The 17,588-nt window shown below is 38.9% G+C and overlaps 1 protein-coding gene across 1 annotated transcript in view; it reads left to right on the forward strand.

The window, feature by feature from the left end:
• Positions 1 to 14,895, forward strand: part of MS4A14 (membrane spanning 4-domains A14) — a 51,250-nt gene extending 36,355 nt beyond the window's left edge. The window contains exon 6 of the mRNA XM_072638755.1: positions 1 to 14,895. This exon is cut by the window's left edge and continues 19,252 nt beyond it. Coding sequence (XP_072494856.1) covers positions 1 to 14,705 — 14,705 coding nt within the window. The 3' untranslated portion in view covers positions 14,706 to 14,895.
• Positions 14,896 to 17,588: the final 2,693 nt, after the last annotated feature.

Raw genomic sequence — 17,588 nt, forward strand, 5'->3', positions numbered from 1 at the left:
ATACTGCTTTAGTGAGCAAATCCACACAAGTTCCTATTTTCTCTGACCCAAGTACATCCACAACAGATGCAGAAGAAATTTCATCATTCCCAGTTCTAGCTTCATCAAAAGAATCCATACAAGTTCCTGACTCTTCCACCACAAGTTCTTCTCAGGATGTCATTCAAGTTCCCTCTAAAATTCACACTCTTTCAATCAATGAATCCACACAGATGATTGGTTTGTCTCACCTATCTTTATCAACTCCTGGCACCAAAGAAGTCATTCCCTCCTCAAGTCCATTTTCATACACGGAATCCTTGCAAGTTCCTGATTTCTCTGACCTAAGATTGGCACAGGAACCTGTGCAAACTCCCTCTGCCAACCCTGCTATATCAACGAGCACATCCACACAAGTTCCTACTGGTTCTGAAATAAGTACACCCACAACTTGCAAAGAAGAAATTTCATCATTCCCAATTCTAGTTCCATCAAAAGAATCCATTCAAATTCCTGATTCTACTGCCAAAATTTCTTCTCAGAATGCCATGCAATTTCCCCCTTGGATTCACATTGCTGTAGTGAGTAAATCCACACAAGTCCCTATTTTCGAGGACCCAAGTACATCCACAACAGATGCAGAAGAATTTTCATCATTCCCAGTTCTAGCTTCCTCAAAAACAACCATGCAAGTTCCTGACTGTTCTTCTACAAGTTCTTCTCAGGATGTCATTCAAGTTCCCTCTAAAATTCACACTCTTTCAGTCAATGAATCCACACAGATGATTGGTTTGTCTCACCTATCTTTATCAACTCCTGGCACCAAAGAAGTCATTCCCTCCTCAAGTCCATTTTCATACAGAGAATCCATGCAAGTTCCTGATTCCTCTGACAAAAGTTTGTCACAGGAACCTGTGCAAATACCCTGTGCCAACTTTCCTATGTCACTGAGCAAATCCACACAAGTTCCCACTGGTTCTCAAACAAGTACACCCAGAAGTCATACAGAAGAAATTCCATTGTTCTCAGTTCTAGTTCCATCAAGAGATGTTCCATCATTTGTAGTTCCCGTTTCATCAAAAGAATCCAAACAAGTTCCTGGTTCTTCTGACATAATTTCAACAAAACTTAAACAAGTTCCCTTGGCTTCTAACGCTATTTCAGTGAGTAAATCTCTACAAGTTTCTTCTTCCTCGGTATTATATACATCAAACAAATCAACCCAATTTCCCTCTTTCTCAGGTCTCATTTCTTTGAACCAGTCTGTGCAAGTTCCTTCTATCTCTAGCACAAATTCAAGTGAATCTATGGGAGTACCCTCTCTGGCAGAACCATATTTGACAAAACTGTCCAAGGAATTTTCCACTTTACCTAAGGGAATTTCATTTAGCAAACATGAGCAAATTCCTTCTTTCTCTGGTACAGTTATATCAAGGAAACACACAGCAGTTTCCTCTATTTCAGGCCAATATTCATCACAGGAATCAATGGAAATTCACTCTGTCTCAGGATTGACTTTAACAAAAGAATCTATGGATATTTCCTCTTTATTAACACTGCACTCACAGAGAGATTCTATTCAAGATCATTCTGTCTCTTACTCAAGGTCAGTAATAGAAAGAGATGATGTTATCTACAGTCAAAAGTTAACAAGAGAAGCTAAGGAAGTTTATACTTTCACTGCCCCTTCTGCCCCAAGTAAATCTCTGCAAGTTCCTTCTTTTTCCAGCATAAATTTTCAAATTCTTTTTCTCCATGGCCAAAATTTGGAGGACAAGTCCGTACAATTTCCTTCTTTCTCAAGTGCCTCTACTTCAAAAGAATCTGTGGAAAATCTAACATTCTCTGTGACAACTTCAGGGGGAGAATCAACACAAGGTACATCCCTCTCTATTCCAAATTCAGCAAGAGAATCCACTGAATATCCCATTTTCTCTGGGCCAAGTTCAACAAGAGAATCTGTAGTTCACCTTTCTTCTGAATTAAGCTCAACACACAACATAGTAAAAGAGGATGCACATTTGGCTACTTCAAGTTCATCTCATAGATCCATAAATGATTTCCATCCCTCCATACCCACATTTTTGAGCAAATCCATACAATTTCCTTCTTTCACAGTTACAAGTTTGGTAAAAGAATCAATTGAAGCCCCTACTTTATCTATGCCAGATTCCATGCAAGAATGTATACAAGGTTCAGCTCTCTCTAGGTCAGATTCATTTAAAGAATTCTTTGAATTTCCCATGTTCTCTGGACCAAATTCAATAAGGGAATCTTTAGAAATTTCCCCTTCCTCTAGCATAAGTTCAACAAAAGAATTTTCAGATGAGAATACAGGTTCTTCCAGACCAACTTCACGGAAAGAATTTCCTCAATCTTCTCAAAGAAAATCCAAGAACATTTCTCCTAGCCAAAAAATTATGTTAGTGAGAAAAACAGTACAATTTCCTTCTTTCACAGGCCCAACTTTATTAAAAGAATACATAGAAGTTACTGTTTCATCTGTGTCAAGCTCAAAAAGAGATTCAATACAAAGTCCTACTGTTGGTGTCCCAAATTCATTGAGAGAATCTTTTGAATTTCCCATTTTCTCTGGGCCAAGTTCAAGTGAATCTTTAGAAGTGTTCCCTTTTTACACTTCAAGTTCATCAAAAGAATCTAAGGAAATTTTCCTTTCTGCTAACATAAGATCACCAAAAAAATCCATAGAGAGTGAGAGTACTAGTTCTTATACCACACGTTCACCAAGAAAACCAAAAAAATTTTCCCCTCCCTCCAGTCAGAAAGAAGTAAACATATACATAGAATTTCCTTTTGATTCATCTCCTAATGTTTTGTTTGAATCAAGTCCAAAGAGAGAGTCCATTCAAGGTCTGGATGCTGCTGGAAAAAAATCATTAAAAGAATCCACAGAAATTCGTGCACTTTTGAGACCAAATTCAACAAGAGACATAGCAAAAGTCCCTCCTTTATTCCTTTCAATTTCGTTAAGAGAATCAAGAGAAATTCTTTCTTCCCTTAGTTCTGGACCACCAATATATTCATCAAAGAATGAGAATACAGATTTTCCCAGTCCAAGTCCACAAAAACAATCAAAACAAGTTTCACCTACTTCCAGTCTTATGTCATTAAGTAAAGGTATACAATTTCCTTACTCCTTGAGCCAAAAAAAATTGTCTCTGGAAAACTCACAGACAGAGTCCATACAAGAACCAAATTTCACTGAATCAACCAGACAATCCATAGAAGTACTCTCTACCCCAATTTCTTCCAAAAGTGCTACAAAAAGTTTTCCATCATACACCTTACGTTACCCAGAAGAATTTGCAGAGTGTAAGAATATCTACTCTGCTACCTCAATTTCACCAAGAGAATCAAAACAAGCTTCAGCTACTCCTACCGTAAAGTCAATGAGTAAAGCTATTCAATATCCTTCTTTGTCAGGCACAAGGGTTTTGTGTATAGAAAACTCACAGAAAGAATCAATACAAGGTTCAAATTTCTCTGGAAAAACTTCATTGCAAGAGTTGGTGCAATATTCCATTTTCACTGGTCCAAGTTCGACAGGACAATCCTTAGAAATTCCAAGTCTTTCCACTTCGATGTCTTCAAAAGGAGCTGCAGAAGGTCTTCCATCACCTGGACTGCATTCTCCAGGACAATTTGCAGAGAATGAAAGTGTCGAATCTGTCACACCAAGTCAAACAAAAGAATTCAAACAAGCATTGCTTCCTCCCAGCCTTATATCACTGAGCAAAGCTATCCAATCTCGGCCTTCCTCAGGCACAAGGGTTATGTCTGCAGAAAGTTCACTAAGAGAATCAATACAAGCTCCAGATTTCTCTGAATCAAAATCACTGCAAGAATTATCTGACTTTTCCTTTATTTCTGGGCCAAGCTCACCCAGAGAATCCTTAGAAGTTCCCCTTCCTTCTACTTCAACTTCTTTAAAAGAGGCTATAAAAGGTCTTGCATCATCTGACTTACATTCTACAGACCAATATGCAAAGCCTGAGAGTGTTCAGTCTGCAATCCAAAGTTCACAAACAGAATCCATACAAGTTTCCCCTAATTCTAGAAAAATGTCACTGGGAGAAGCTATACAATATCCTTCTTTCTCAAGCATAAGGGTTTCTTCTGTGGAAAGCTCACCTAGAGAATCCATAAAAGGTCCAGGTGGCTCAGACTCAAAAATATTTCAAGAATCTTTGGAATTATCCATTGCCCCCAGACCAAGTTCAACAAGAGAATCCTTAGAACCTCCTTGTCTTCCCATTTCATCTTTTTCAGCAGAAATGAAAGAGACTTTACCTTCTCTCAGCCTTATGTCACTCAATAGAGCTGTACAATTTCCTTCTTTTTCAAGCCAAAAAGATATGTCTCTAGTAAGTTCACAGAGAGAAGCCATAAAAGGTCCAGAAGTCTTTGAATCACAATCATTGCAAGAATCTTTGGAAATTTCTATTATTTCTGAGCCAAATTCAACAGAAGGGCTAGATTTCTCTGACTTGAAATTACTGCGTAAATCATTGGAATATTCCATTATCTCAGGGCCAAGTTTAACAAGAGAATCTTTACAAAGTCCTCTTCCTTCTACCTCAATTTCTTCAAAAGGAGTTGCAGAAAGTACTCCATCATCTAGCTTACATTCTCCAGAAGAATTTTCAGGGAATGAGAGTATTCAGGTTGCCACCTCAAGAGAATCACAACAAGCTTCCCCTCCTAGACTTATGTCACTGAGTAAAGATATACAATTACCTTCTTCCTCAGGCACAAGGGTTATGTCTGTAGAAAGTTCACAAAGAGAATCAATAAAAGCTCCAGATATCTCTGAATCAAAATCATTGCAAGAATCATTGAACTTTTCCACCATTTCTGGGCTAAGTTCAACAAAAGATTCCCCAGAAGTTCCTCTTCTTTCTACTTCAACTTCTTTAAAAGAGACTACAGGTCTAATGTCATCTAGCTTGCATTTTAGAGACAAACATGCAGAGACTGAGAGTGTTCAGTCTGCCATAGAAAGTTCACAAACAGAATCCAAACAAGCTTCCTCTCCCACTAGAAAAATGTCACTGAGCAAGCATATGCAATATTTTTCTTTCTCTGGCACAAGGGTTTCTTCTGTGGAAAACTCTGAGAGACAGACCATACAGGACCAAGATGTCTCTGACTCAAAATCACTGGGAGAACCTTCAGACATTTCCCTTGTCTCTGTGCCACATTCAACAAAAGAATCTTTAGAAAATCCTCTTTCTTCCACTTCACCTTCTTCAAGATTAGCTGCAAAAGATCTCCCATCATCTAGCCTGAGAACTTCAGTTGAAATTACAGAGAACGAGAGTGTCAAGTCTGATACCATAACTTCACCAAAAGAACCCAAAATATTTTCTTTTCGTGACAGCCTTAAATCACTGACTAAAGTTATACCATTTCCTTCTTTCTCTATTCAGAAAGATTCATCTCCTGATAGATTAAGGAGAGAGTGCCTCCATGGTCATTTATGTGATTCAAAATCAGTGTGGGAATCTTTGGACTTTACTGACATTTCCGAATCAAGTTCAGGAGTCTTGGAAATGCCTCATCATTCACGTTCATATTCTCAAAGAACTATGGGAAGTCTCCCATCATCTAGCCTGAAGTCTTCAACAGACACTGCAAAGAAAAACCATGTCCAGTCTGACACCATAACTTCACCAAAAGAACCCAAAATATTTTCTTTTCGTGAGAGCCTTAAATCACTGACTAAAATTATACTATTTCCTCCTTTCTCTACTCAGAAAGATTTATCCCCTGATAGATCAAAAAGAGAGTGCCTCCCTGGTCATTTGTGTGATTCAATATCAGTGGGGGAATCTTTGGACTTTTCTGTCATTTCTGGATCAAGCTCACCAGGAGAATCCTTAGAAATCCCCCCTCTTTCCCCTTCAATTTCTTCAAAAGGAACTGTGGAAGATGTTCCGTCACCTATCCTGAGGTCTCCTATAGAAATTACAGAGAAAAAAAGTGTCCAGTCTAACATGCTCACATCACCAAGAGAATCCAAACAACCTTCCCCTTCTAGTTCTACATCACCAAGTAAAGCTACAAATTTTGCTCCTTTCTCAAACAAAATGTTTTTGTCTGTGGAAAGTTCACCAAAAAAATCCATACAAGGCCCAGATGACTCTGACTCAAAATCATTGCAAGAACCTCTGGACTCTTCCATTATCTCTGGGCTCAGATCAACAAGAGAATCCTTAGAAGTTCCTCCTCGTTCCACTTCACCTTCTTCACAAAGATTTGTAGGTTTTCCATTATCTACTTTGAGGTCACAAGAAGAAATCACAGAGGAACAAAGTGTTCAGAGTGACACTGCAAATTCACCAAGACAATCCAAACAAGTTTTCTCCCCTTATAGCAATATTGCACCAAATACAGCAATACAAATTCCTCCTTTCATAAGCCAAGAAGTTTTCTCTTTGGAAAGTTCTCAAAAAGACTCTATACAAGGACCAGATCTCTATGAATCAAATTCATCAGGAGTATCTTTGGACATTTCCATTATCTCTGGGCCAAGTTCAACAAGAGAATCCTTAGATGTTCCTCTCCTTTCCACTTCACCTCCTTCACAAGTTGCTGCAGGTGGTCTTCAATCATCTGGCTTACTATCACCAGAAGAATTTGCAGAGAATGAGGGGGTCCAATCTGCTATCCCAAGTTCACAAGAAGAATCCAAACAAGTTTCCTCTCTTTCAAACCTTAAATTACTGAATAAAATTATACAAATCCCTTCTTTATCAAGCAGAAAAGATTCCACTCTTGAAAGCTCACAGAGAGAGTCCATAGAAGGTCTAGATGTCTTTGAATCAAAATCACTGAGGAAACCTTTGGACTTTTCTACTATACCTGAGTCAAATTCAATAAGAGAATCCTTGGAAGTTCCCCTTCATTCCCCTTCAATTTCTTCACAAGTTGCTGCAGAAGATATTCCATCATCTACTTTGAGGTCTTCAATAGAAATAACAGAGAAAAAGAGTGTTCACTCTGACATCCCAGTTTCACCAAGAGAATCCAAACAAGTTTCCCTTTCTTCCAGCCTTATGTTACTGAGTAAAGCCACACAATTTCCTTCTTCATTAAGTGTAACAAATTTGTCTGTAGGAAGCTCAGGGAGAGAGTTCATACAAGATCCAGATGTGTCTGCTTCTAAATCATTGCAACAACCTTTGAAAATTCTCATTACCTTTGGGCCAAGTTCAGCAGAAGAATCCTTCAAAGTACTTCCTCCTTCCACTTCACCTTCTTCACAAGGAGCTCCAGAATTTCTTCAATCATCTGGCTTGCTCTCTCCAGAAGAATTTGCAGAGAAGGACAGCATTCAGTCTGCTACTCCAAGTTCACAAACAGAATCCAAACAAGCTTCCCCTCCTTCTAGAAAATTGTTGCTGAGCAAAGCTACACAATATCCTTCTTTCTCAGGCACAAAGGATTTGTCTATGGAAAGCTCAAGGAGAGAGTCCATACAAGGTCCAGATGTCTGTGAATCAAAAATATTACAAGAATCCTTGGATGTGTCTGTTATTTCTGGGTTGAGTTCAACAAGACAATTCTTGGAAGTGCCTCTTCTTTCCCCTTCAACTTCTTTACCAGGAGTTGCAGAAAGCCTTCCATTATCTAGCTTGGGGTCTCCAGAAGAAATCACTGGGGAAGGGAGTGTGCAGAGTAGCAGCTTAATTTCACCAATGCAATCCAAACAAGCTTCCCTTACTCATAGCTATAGCTATAGTCCACAAAGTAAAGTTACACAATTTCCTTCTTTAACGAGCCAAAAAGTTTTGTCTCTGGAACACTCCTGGAGAGAATCTAAACAAGGCCCAGATTTCTATAAACCAAAATTAACAAAAGAATCTATAGACATTTCCATTTGCTTTGGGCTTAGTTCAACAGGAAAATTCTTACAAGTCCATCTTCCTTCCATTTCACCCTCTACAAAAGAACCTGAGGAAGATCTTCAATTATCTGGCTCAAGGTCTGAAGAAGAATGTGTAGAACCTGAGAGCGTCCAGTATGCCATCCAAATTTCAGAAACAGAATCCAAACAAGCTTCATCTCCTCCTAGAAAAATGACACTGAGCAAAGCTATGCAATATCCTTCTTTGGACTTCTCTGCTATTTCTTGGCCAAGTTCAACAAGAGAATCCTTAGAATTGCCTCTTCTTTCCCCTTCAACTTCTTCACCAGGAGCTATAGAAAGTTTTCCATCATCTAGCTTGAGGTCTCCAGAAGAAATCACAGGGGAAGAAAGTGTCCAGAGAAACACCCAAAGTTCACCAGGGCAATCCAAACAAACTTCTCCTTCTAATAGCCATTGTTCACTAAATAAAGCTATACAATTTCCTTCTTTTTCAAGTCAAAAAGTTTCATCTCTGGAAAGGTACCAGAGAGGGTCTATTCAGGGTCCATATTTCTCTGTATCAAAATCCTTGATAGAATCTTTGAGCTTTTCTGTTACCTCTGGAGAATGTTCAACAAGGGAATCCTTTGAATTTCTGCTTCCTTCAAAAGGTACTACTCAAGGTCTTCCATCATCTGGATTAAAGTCTCCAATAGAAATTAGAGAGTCTGAGAGTATGCAGTCCTCCCCGCAAAGTTTAACAATGGAATCCCATCAAGTTTCCCCCACTAGCTTTCTGAAACTGAGTAAAGCTACCCAATTTCCTTCTTTCTCAAGCCAAATGATATCGTCTACGGAAAGCTCACCGAGAGAGTCCATACATGGTCCAGATTTTTCTGAATCAGTTTCATTGAAAGAGTCCTTAGACTTATCCATTATTTCTAGTCCTATCTCAACAAAAGAATCCCTGGAAGTTCCACTGCCTTTTATTTCGGTTTACTCAAAAGACATCACAGAAGTCCCTCCATCATCTGATTTAAGGTCTCCAGTAGAATTGGCAGAGAATGAGAGTATCCCGTCTGACATACAAAGTTTACCAACAGAGTCCAAACAAGGTTGTACTCCTGGTAGCTTTATTTCACTAAATAAAGCTACACAATCTCTTTTTTCAAGCTCAAGTGTTTCATCTGTGACAAACTTACAGAGAGAGTCAATAAAAAGTCTGAATTTCTCTGAATTACAAGATTCCTTGGAATATTCTGTTATCCCTGGGCCAAGATCAACCAAAGAATCCTTAGAAATTCCTTTTATTTCCCCTTCAACTTCTTTAAAAGATGCTACAGAAAATCTTCAATCATCTGGTTTCAATTCTCCTGGACAAATAGCAGATAATGACAGTGTCCAGTATGGAACTTTAAGTTCACCAAGAGAATTCAAACAAGCTTCTTCTCCTTCAAGACTTGAGTCACTTAGTAAAGCTACACAATTTCCTTCTTTCTCAAGCACAAAGATTTTATCCATGGCAAGTTGGAGAAAATCAATACAACGTCCAAATATCACTAGAACAAATGTATTACAAGAACCTTTGGATTTTTCCAATATCCCTGGGCCAAGTTTAATAGGAGAATCCTTAGAAATTTCTTTTTTCTCCTCTTCAATTTCTTCAAAAGTATCTGAAGAAAGGCTTCTGTCATCTGGCTTAAGATCTCAAGGAGAATTATTAGAGAATAATATGGTGCATTTTACCACCTCAAATTCACAGAGAGAGATCAAACCACCTTCCCCTCCATCCAGCCTTACATCATTGAATATAGCTACACAATTCCCTTCTTTATCAAGCATAAATGTTTTGTCTGTGACAAACACAGAAAAAGAGTCTTTAAAAAGTTTAAATTTCTCTAGAAAAACTTCACTGCAAGAATATTTAGACTCTTCCATTACTTCTGAGTCAAATTCCATAAGGGAATCAGTGGAAATAAACTTTCTTTCCATTTCAACTTCTTCAAAAGGATCTGAAGAGGGTCTTCCATCATCTGGCGTATGGTCTCCAGTAGAATTGGCAGGGAATGAGAGTGGCCAGTCTACCACTCCCAGTTCACCTGGACAGTCCAAAAAGAGTTTGGCTCCTTCAACTCTTTTATCAACAAATACATCTTTGCAATTTCCTTCTTTTTCACTTCCAAAGATTTTGTCAGCAACAAGTTCACGCAGAGAGTCTATACAAGGTCTAGACTTTTCTGAACCAGATATAATGCAAGGCTCTTTCGGCTTTTCTAATTCCTCTGGGCAACAATCAACAACTGAATCGTTAGAAGTTCCTCCTCTTTCTACTTCAATTTCTTCAAAGGGAGCCACTGAAATTCTTCCATCGTTTAGCTTAAGGTCTCCAGTTGAATTAGGAGAGAATGTGAGTGCCCAGTCTATCATTCCAAGTTCATCAAGGGAATCCAAAAAAGCTTCCCTTCCTACTACTCTAACATCACGGAGAAAAGCTATACAATTTCCTTCTTTCTCTGGTCCAAGTCTTCTGTCTGTGGCAAGTTCAAGGAGAGAGTCAATTCAAGGTCAAGATTTCTCTGTCCTAAATTCATTGCAAGAATCCTTTAACTTTTCCATTATCTCTAGGCAAAGTTCCACAAGAGAATCCTTAGAAGTTCCTCTTCTTTCCACATTAGCTTCCTCCAAAGGAACAAAAGAAGGTTATCAATCATCTGGCTTACAGTCTCCAGTAGAATTTGTAAAAGATGATAGTACTCAGTCAACCAGCCCCAGTTCACCAAGAGAATCAACACAACCTTCCCTTGCCACCAGTCCTAGATTATTAAGTAAGACTTTTATGTATTCTTATTGCTCTGGAGCAAGTATATCCCAACATTTCATGGAAGTTCCTGATTTTTCTGTGCCAACTTCCCATAAAGAATCAATACAAGCCCCTGCTTTATCTGGCCGAAATTCAATAAGGGAACCCTTTGAATTTCCTACTGTCTCTGAATCAAGTTCAACAAGAGAATCCTTTGCAGTTCCTTCTCTATATACCTCCAGTTCTTCAGGAATATCTACACACGTTCCTACTTCTTCTGGTCTAAAATCATCAACAGAATATATAGAGAGTGAGTGTGCTCGTTCTCCTAGTTCAAGCTCACCAAGGGGATCTGGACAACCTTCTCCTATTGCTAGCCCTAGATTACTGAAAAAGCCTATACCATCTCTTTTCTCAGGACCAAATGCTCTAAAACAATCAGAAGATGGCCCCTCTTCTTCTATGTCAAGTTCACGGAGAGAATCAATACAAAGTCATGATTTCTCTTTTACAAGTTCTCTGAAAGAATCCTCTGAATTTTCCATTATCTCCAGGACAAGTTCAACAAGAGACTCTTTAGAAGTTCCACCTCTTTCCATTCCAAGTTCATTGAAAAGATCTACAGACTTTCTGCCTTCCTTCAGCTTAAGGTCCCCAGCAAAATATTCACACAATGAGATTATTCATTCTCCCAACTCAAGTTCACTAAGAGGCTCTGAACAATTATCTCCCACAACTAGCACTAGAGTATTGAAAAAATCTGTAGCATTTCCTGTTTTCCCAGAACCAGCTGTAACAAAGACCATAGAAATTCCTCCTCTCATCTCAAGTTCACAGACAGAATCCTTTGAATTCCCCATTTTTTCTGGATCAAGTTCAACAAGAGAATTTGTACATGTTTCCCCTCTTTCCATTTCAAGTTTATCAGAAAGATCAACAGAAATTCTTCCTTCCTCTGGCATCAGATCATCAACAGAATTCAAAGAAAGTGAAATTGCCTGTTATACTAGTCCAAGTTTACCAAAAGAATCTGCACAACCTTCCCCTACTATCAGTCCTAGATTATCAAGTAAATCATTACCACTTCCTCATTTTTCAGGAACAGGTTTATCAAAACAATCCATGGAAATGTCTCCTTGCATCTCAAGTTCAAGGCGAGATACTATACAAGGACCTGTTTTCTTTGTCCCAAACTCCATGAGTGGATCCTTTGACTTTCCTATTTTCTCTGGGCCAAGTTCAGCAAGAGAATCCTTAGAAGTTTCCCCTCCTATTTCAAGATCCTTAAAAGACTCTAAACACATTCTTCCTTCATCAGGTTTAGGGTCACCAATAGAATACACAGATAGTGAAAGTGTTCACTTTGCCAGTCCAAGTTCACCAAAAGAATCCAAAAAACCACCACCTCCATTCAGTCCAAATTTAATTAATAAATACACACAAATTATTCCTATTTCAGAGTCAAATGTGGCAAAAGAATCTATAGAATATCCTGATTTCTCTATTTCACATTCACAGAGAAAATCCACACAAGATCCAGCTTTCTTTGACTTAAACTCTATGACAGAATCCTTTGATTTTCCCATTTTCTCTGGAGCAACTTCAATAAGACAGTCTTTAGATGTTCCCCTTTTTTCTCCAAGTTCTTTGAGAGGACCTACAGAACTTCTTCCTCCATCTGTCTTGAGGTCCCCGGTAGAATATGCAGAGGGTGAGAGAGCCCATTCTCCTAGCCCAAGTTCACCAAGAGAATCTAGACAACTTATCCACCTTCCAAGCCCAGATTTAGGGAGTAGATCTATGCAATTTCCTTCCTCCTCAGATCCAAGTGTATCAAAACAATCAACGGAAGTTCATGTTTCTTCAATGTTACAATCACAGAGAGATTCCATACAAGACAATGCTTCATTAGTCCCAAATTCACTGAGAGAATCCTTTGAATTTCCCATTTTTTCAGGCCTAGGTTCAACAAGAGAATATTTGGAAGTTCCTTCCCCCTATTCTAGATCAAATTCTATAAAAGAATCTTCACCAGTTATTCTAATTTCTGGCGTAACATCAGCGAAAAAATCTGAAGAGGACAAAATTTCAACTGCAGTCACCCAGCATTCAGTGAGTGATTTCAAGGAAAATCTAGCCCTCAAGGGCCTAAATTTCAGGACAGAACTCATGCAAGTTCATCCTCCCTTGATTATCAGTCTTCCACAAGAATTCCCTGAAGGTCTCCATGTCCCCAGTTCACAGAGACAATTCATTCAAGTTCCTACTACTTCTAGCCAAAGTTCACAGACAGAGTACATCGATCTCTCTCCATCCAGCACCTCTCAGAGAGAATCCATTTATATTTCTGCTTCTTCAAGGCCAAGTTCTCTGAGAGAGTCAACAGGTCTCCCTCCCACTAGTATTAGCTCCCAGAGAGAATTGGATCAAGTTTCTGATTTGTTCAGCCCATGTTCACAGAGGATGGATCTCCCTCCCTTCAGCATCAATTTCCTGACAGAACTCATTCAAGTTCTTGTTTCTAACATCCCAAGTTTGCCAAGGGATTCTCTAGGTGTCTCTTTACCCAATACCAGTTCCCAGAAAGAATCAACTGAATTTCCTGATTCTTCAATTCAGAGTTCACAGAGAGAACCCATGAGTGTCCTTCCTTCTACCAGCAGCCATCAGAGAGAATCCATTCAGGTTCCTGTTTCTTCCAGCCAAAGTTATCAAAGAGAGCTACTAGCTATGGCTCTGTCCAACATCAGCTTGCAAAGAAAACTGATTCACATTCTTCTTTCTAAAATACCAAGTTCAGTGAGAGAGCCTCTAAATCTCCCTCCCTCCAGCATCAACTCTCAGAGAGAACTCATTCAAATTCCCTTCTCTTACAACCAAAGTTCACAAAGAGACTCTATGAGTCTCCTTCCCACCACCATCAGCACCCACAGAGAACTGATTCAAGTTCCTGTCTTCTATAGTCCAAGTTCACAGAGAGAATATATGAGTCTTCCACTCTCCAGAATCCACTTCCAGAGAGAATTAATTCAAGTTCCAGACTCTAATAGTTTAAGTTTACAGACAGGGTCTGTGGGTTTCCTTCCCTTCAGCATCAGCTCCCAGAGAAAATCCACTCAAGTTCCTGTTTCTTACAGCAAAAGCTCACCGAGAGTCCTCAAGGATCATCCTTCATCTACCATCAGCTCACAGAGGGATTCTATTCAAGCTATTGATTCTTTTAACCCACCTTCACAAAGAGAGGTCCTGGGTTTCCCTCTCTCTAGTAGCAGCTCACAGAAAGAATCTATTCAAATCCCTGCTTGTTATAGCCCAAGTTCACAGGAAGAGTTCATAGAAGTTCTCCCATCCTCCAGCCCAGTCTTCCAGAAAGAAGTTTCTATCTCCCTTGGTCTTAGTCCATCAGAGGAATTCATGCAAAGTCCCCTTTCCTCTGCCCGAAGTTCACCAAAAGATTTCATAGATGTCATTCCTTTATCTGGTCCAGATTCATCAGAAGAATCTGTGGGCACTCCTCTTTCCTTTGGCCAAAGCTACCTACAAAATTTCATTGATGATTATCCTTTGTCAGGCCCAGTTTCATCAGAAGAATTCATGGATGTCCCTGCTTCCACTTCCCCAAGTACAACAAAGGAATTCATAGAAATTCTCCCTTTCTCAAATGTTTCACCAAATGAATCCAAACATGATTCTCTTTCCTCTGAGTCCACTTCAGTGGAAGAATTAGCACCAGTTCCTGCTTCTTCTAGAGAACGTTCACTGAGAGAATACTTTCTAATTCTCCCTTTCCCAGGACAAAGTCCACCAAGAAAATCTATCCAGACCCATGCTCCAACTTCATGTTTATCAAAAGATGATGTGGATGAATTCTTTGATATTCAAGTCCCCTCTTGCTCTTCACATCATCAAAGAGAACCCATGCAAGTGCCCTTTTCCCCTTGTCCAAGTTCAGTGGATCAATCTATACAACCATCTTCAGCTCCCAAAAAAGAAAAACCTGTCAAACTTACAAAGCCTTCCAAAGAGGAAAGAGAACCCATGCAGATCCCATAATGTTAGTGGAAAGTGGAAAGAAACTCAGATAAACACTAATGTTTCCAAGTCTCACCCCATCCACTCACACTAATGTATTCAAGTCCACTAAGCCATATATGGTACTATACTGGGGATTCTTAAGACTTGAGTGGAAAGCAAAACAACAGCTTTGGTCCTAATTAAAATCAAATAAAACTAAGTAAAAATTATCAAATTCTAATTGAGACTTTTATTTAGTAAAGAAATTTCCATATTGATTTTATACTTAGCAGATGCTTCCTTTAAATATGGATACACAATTCTTCCTGCAGCTAAGTGGTACAGCAGATAGTGTGTCAGAAACTTATCTTCCTAAGATCAAATCTGGCCACAAACACCTACTGTGTTACCCTGGGCAAGTCACTTAACCCTATTTGCCTCAGTTTCCTCATCTGTAAAATTAGTTGGAGAAGGAAATAGCAAACCACTCCAGTATCTCTGCCAAGAAAACCCCAAACAGGGTCACAAAGAGCTGGACACAACTGAACAGTAATGCTTGCAGTTGAATACTAAATGAACCAATGTTCCTCTAACAATGACTCATTTTTTCTCCTTTCTCCAGTGTCCAATAAGCCAGACAGAAGGCCCAAGCACTCATTGCTTTCTACAAGTCATAAAAAGGCTCAGGGACGGGTAAATGGATAGACAGGCAGGTCAATGAAAGGAAAACTCCTATTTTTTTCCTTCTCTACTTTTTAATGACTTTCTGATGGTCTTTGTCTTTCTTTAGTCCTTTTCCTTTTTCTTCCTTTCTCCCTCTCTCTTATTCCTCCCTTTCCCTATTCCCTTTTACTTTCTCCTTTCATTCTATCTCCATTATTTCTCCTTTCCTCTATTGCTCCCTTCCATCTCTCCTTTTCTATTTACTGTATCTTCCATTTTTATCTCCTTTATTACAACTCCCATATTTCTTTTCTCCCTCTTTTCCTTTCTTCTCCTTTATTCCTTCCTTCTCCTACTCCTTCCTTCTCTATCTTCTACCTATTCTTACCTTTTTTCCTTTTCCCCTTCTGCTTTCCCATCCTTTTCTCTTTCAGAAGCATTAAGAATGTTATGTGAAAATCACTGTGATACATACACAAAAAGATACAAAAACCATTCACATAATCTAAGAGTTGTGAAGTATCTCAGCAGCTACCTAGCCTAATCTATATATGAATAGAAATTCTTTGGGAGGATAGGGGTGGCAGGAATGTGGAAGTGTCATCTAGTATCTTCTCCAAAAAAGGAGAAATTACTACCTCCTAAGTCAATTCATTCCATTCTCCAGTAGCTCCAACTTTCAGGACCTTAGTAATAAAGATAAAGTTCCTTTGTCCAGAGAATTTACAAACTGACAGGGGACCTAGAGTGGGGAGGGATTTAGAAATATGCAATAAGTATAAGTTTTAAAACATTAAAGGTCTGAGGAATGGTCATTTCTGACTGGAGTATCAAGTTTCATGGAGGTATCTTTTGAGCTATACCTTGAAGGATAGGTGGGATTGAAGAGAAGAGGTGACAGCCAGAAGGATTCTAGGCACAGACTGAAAAGCAATGTAAGGAACATAATGTAGTCCAGCCTGACTACAGAATGGGGCTCATGGAGGGCAATCATAAGATAAACAAAATGAAATTTAAAAGAAATGTTAAGTTCTACATTTAATGTTAAGTTCAAAAAAGTGTTTAAGTACATGATAGAGAAGACAGTCAAAAAACTGTTCATTTGGGAAAAAATGCTACCTCTATGTTATTGTGGACAGCCAACTCACTGAGGCAAGATTGCAAAAGGGCAGCCACAAAAGCTAATACATCTAATTTTGGTCTGCACTGATAAAAAGAAGACTGTGAGCTCTTCCAGTAGACTAGAATGAGTGGTAGAGTGAAAAGATAGCCCCTGAGGGAAGGGACTTTATGTTTGCGTTTAATTTTTGTCTTTTTTTGTATCCCCAGTGCTTACCACATTACCTTGCATACAGCTGGTTGGTTATCCTTTGTTCTCAAAGAGGACCAAAATGATATAACGAGTATGTCCAACTGTGGCTGCTCAAACCAATACAAGCTCAGAAGGTTCTACCACAGAACAGGCACCAATAGTGCATGTGAATATTTGGGGTGGATTCTCTAAATTTGTGCATATTGTACTTCTGTTGAGCTACTTCAATTCTGTTTTGTTCATAGAGTATAGTGCCTTCTTTGATGTGGGTACACCATGCTGGGCAGTCCTCTACCAGCATCTCCCATGTTACACAATTCAGTTCCAAAGTTCTTCAGAAATACCTTGAGAGTATCTTTGTATTGCTTCTTCTGACCACCATGTGAGTGCTTGCCTTGTGGGAGTTCCCTATAAAAAGTCTTTTAGGCAAGCTTATGTTTGGCATTTGAACAACATGGCCAGCTCTTCAGATTTACATCCTCTTCATAGAATTTGAATGTTCAGCAGTTTACCACAAGAAAAAATACTGTGTCCAGGATTCTATCCTGCTAAGTGATCTTCAGAATCTTTCTAAGTCAATTCAAATGGAAGCAATTCCATTTCCTGGCATGGGGAAATTCAGAATCTGCTAAATGAAAAACGAGAACTCCACAAGGTTTACCAGCAGGATAGATTATCTATCTCTAAGAAAATAGCATTTAACTCCTTCAAAAGTAAAGTACAAGTGAAGCTTAGATACAGGATTCTTAGATCAGTAAAAGGAAGATGAAGTTCAATTTTACATAGATAGTAACAATCCAAAGTCCTTTTATGATGCCCTGGATATAGGCCAAAGATGTATGATGCATCTCAACAGCTCAGTGCTAATGGAATCACATTGATTAGTAAAAAGGACATGATCCTGGAAAGATGGGTTGAACATTTCTATAGTGTTAATAGACCATCAT

This window comes from Notamacropus eugenii, chromosome 2 (genome assembly GCF_028372415.1).
Source record: "Notamacropus eugenii isolate mMacEug1 chromosome 2, mMacEug1.pri_v2, whole genome shotgun sequence".
Lineage (NCBI taxonomy): Eukaryota > Metazoa > Chordata > Mammalia > Diprotodontia > Macropodidae > Notamacropus > Notamacropus eugenii.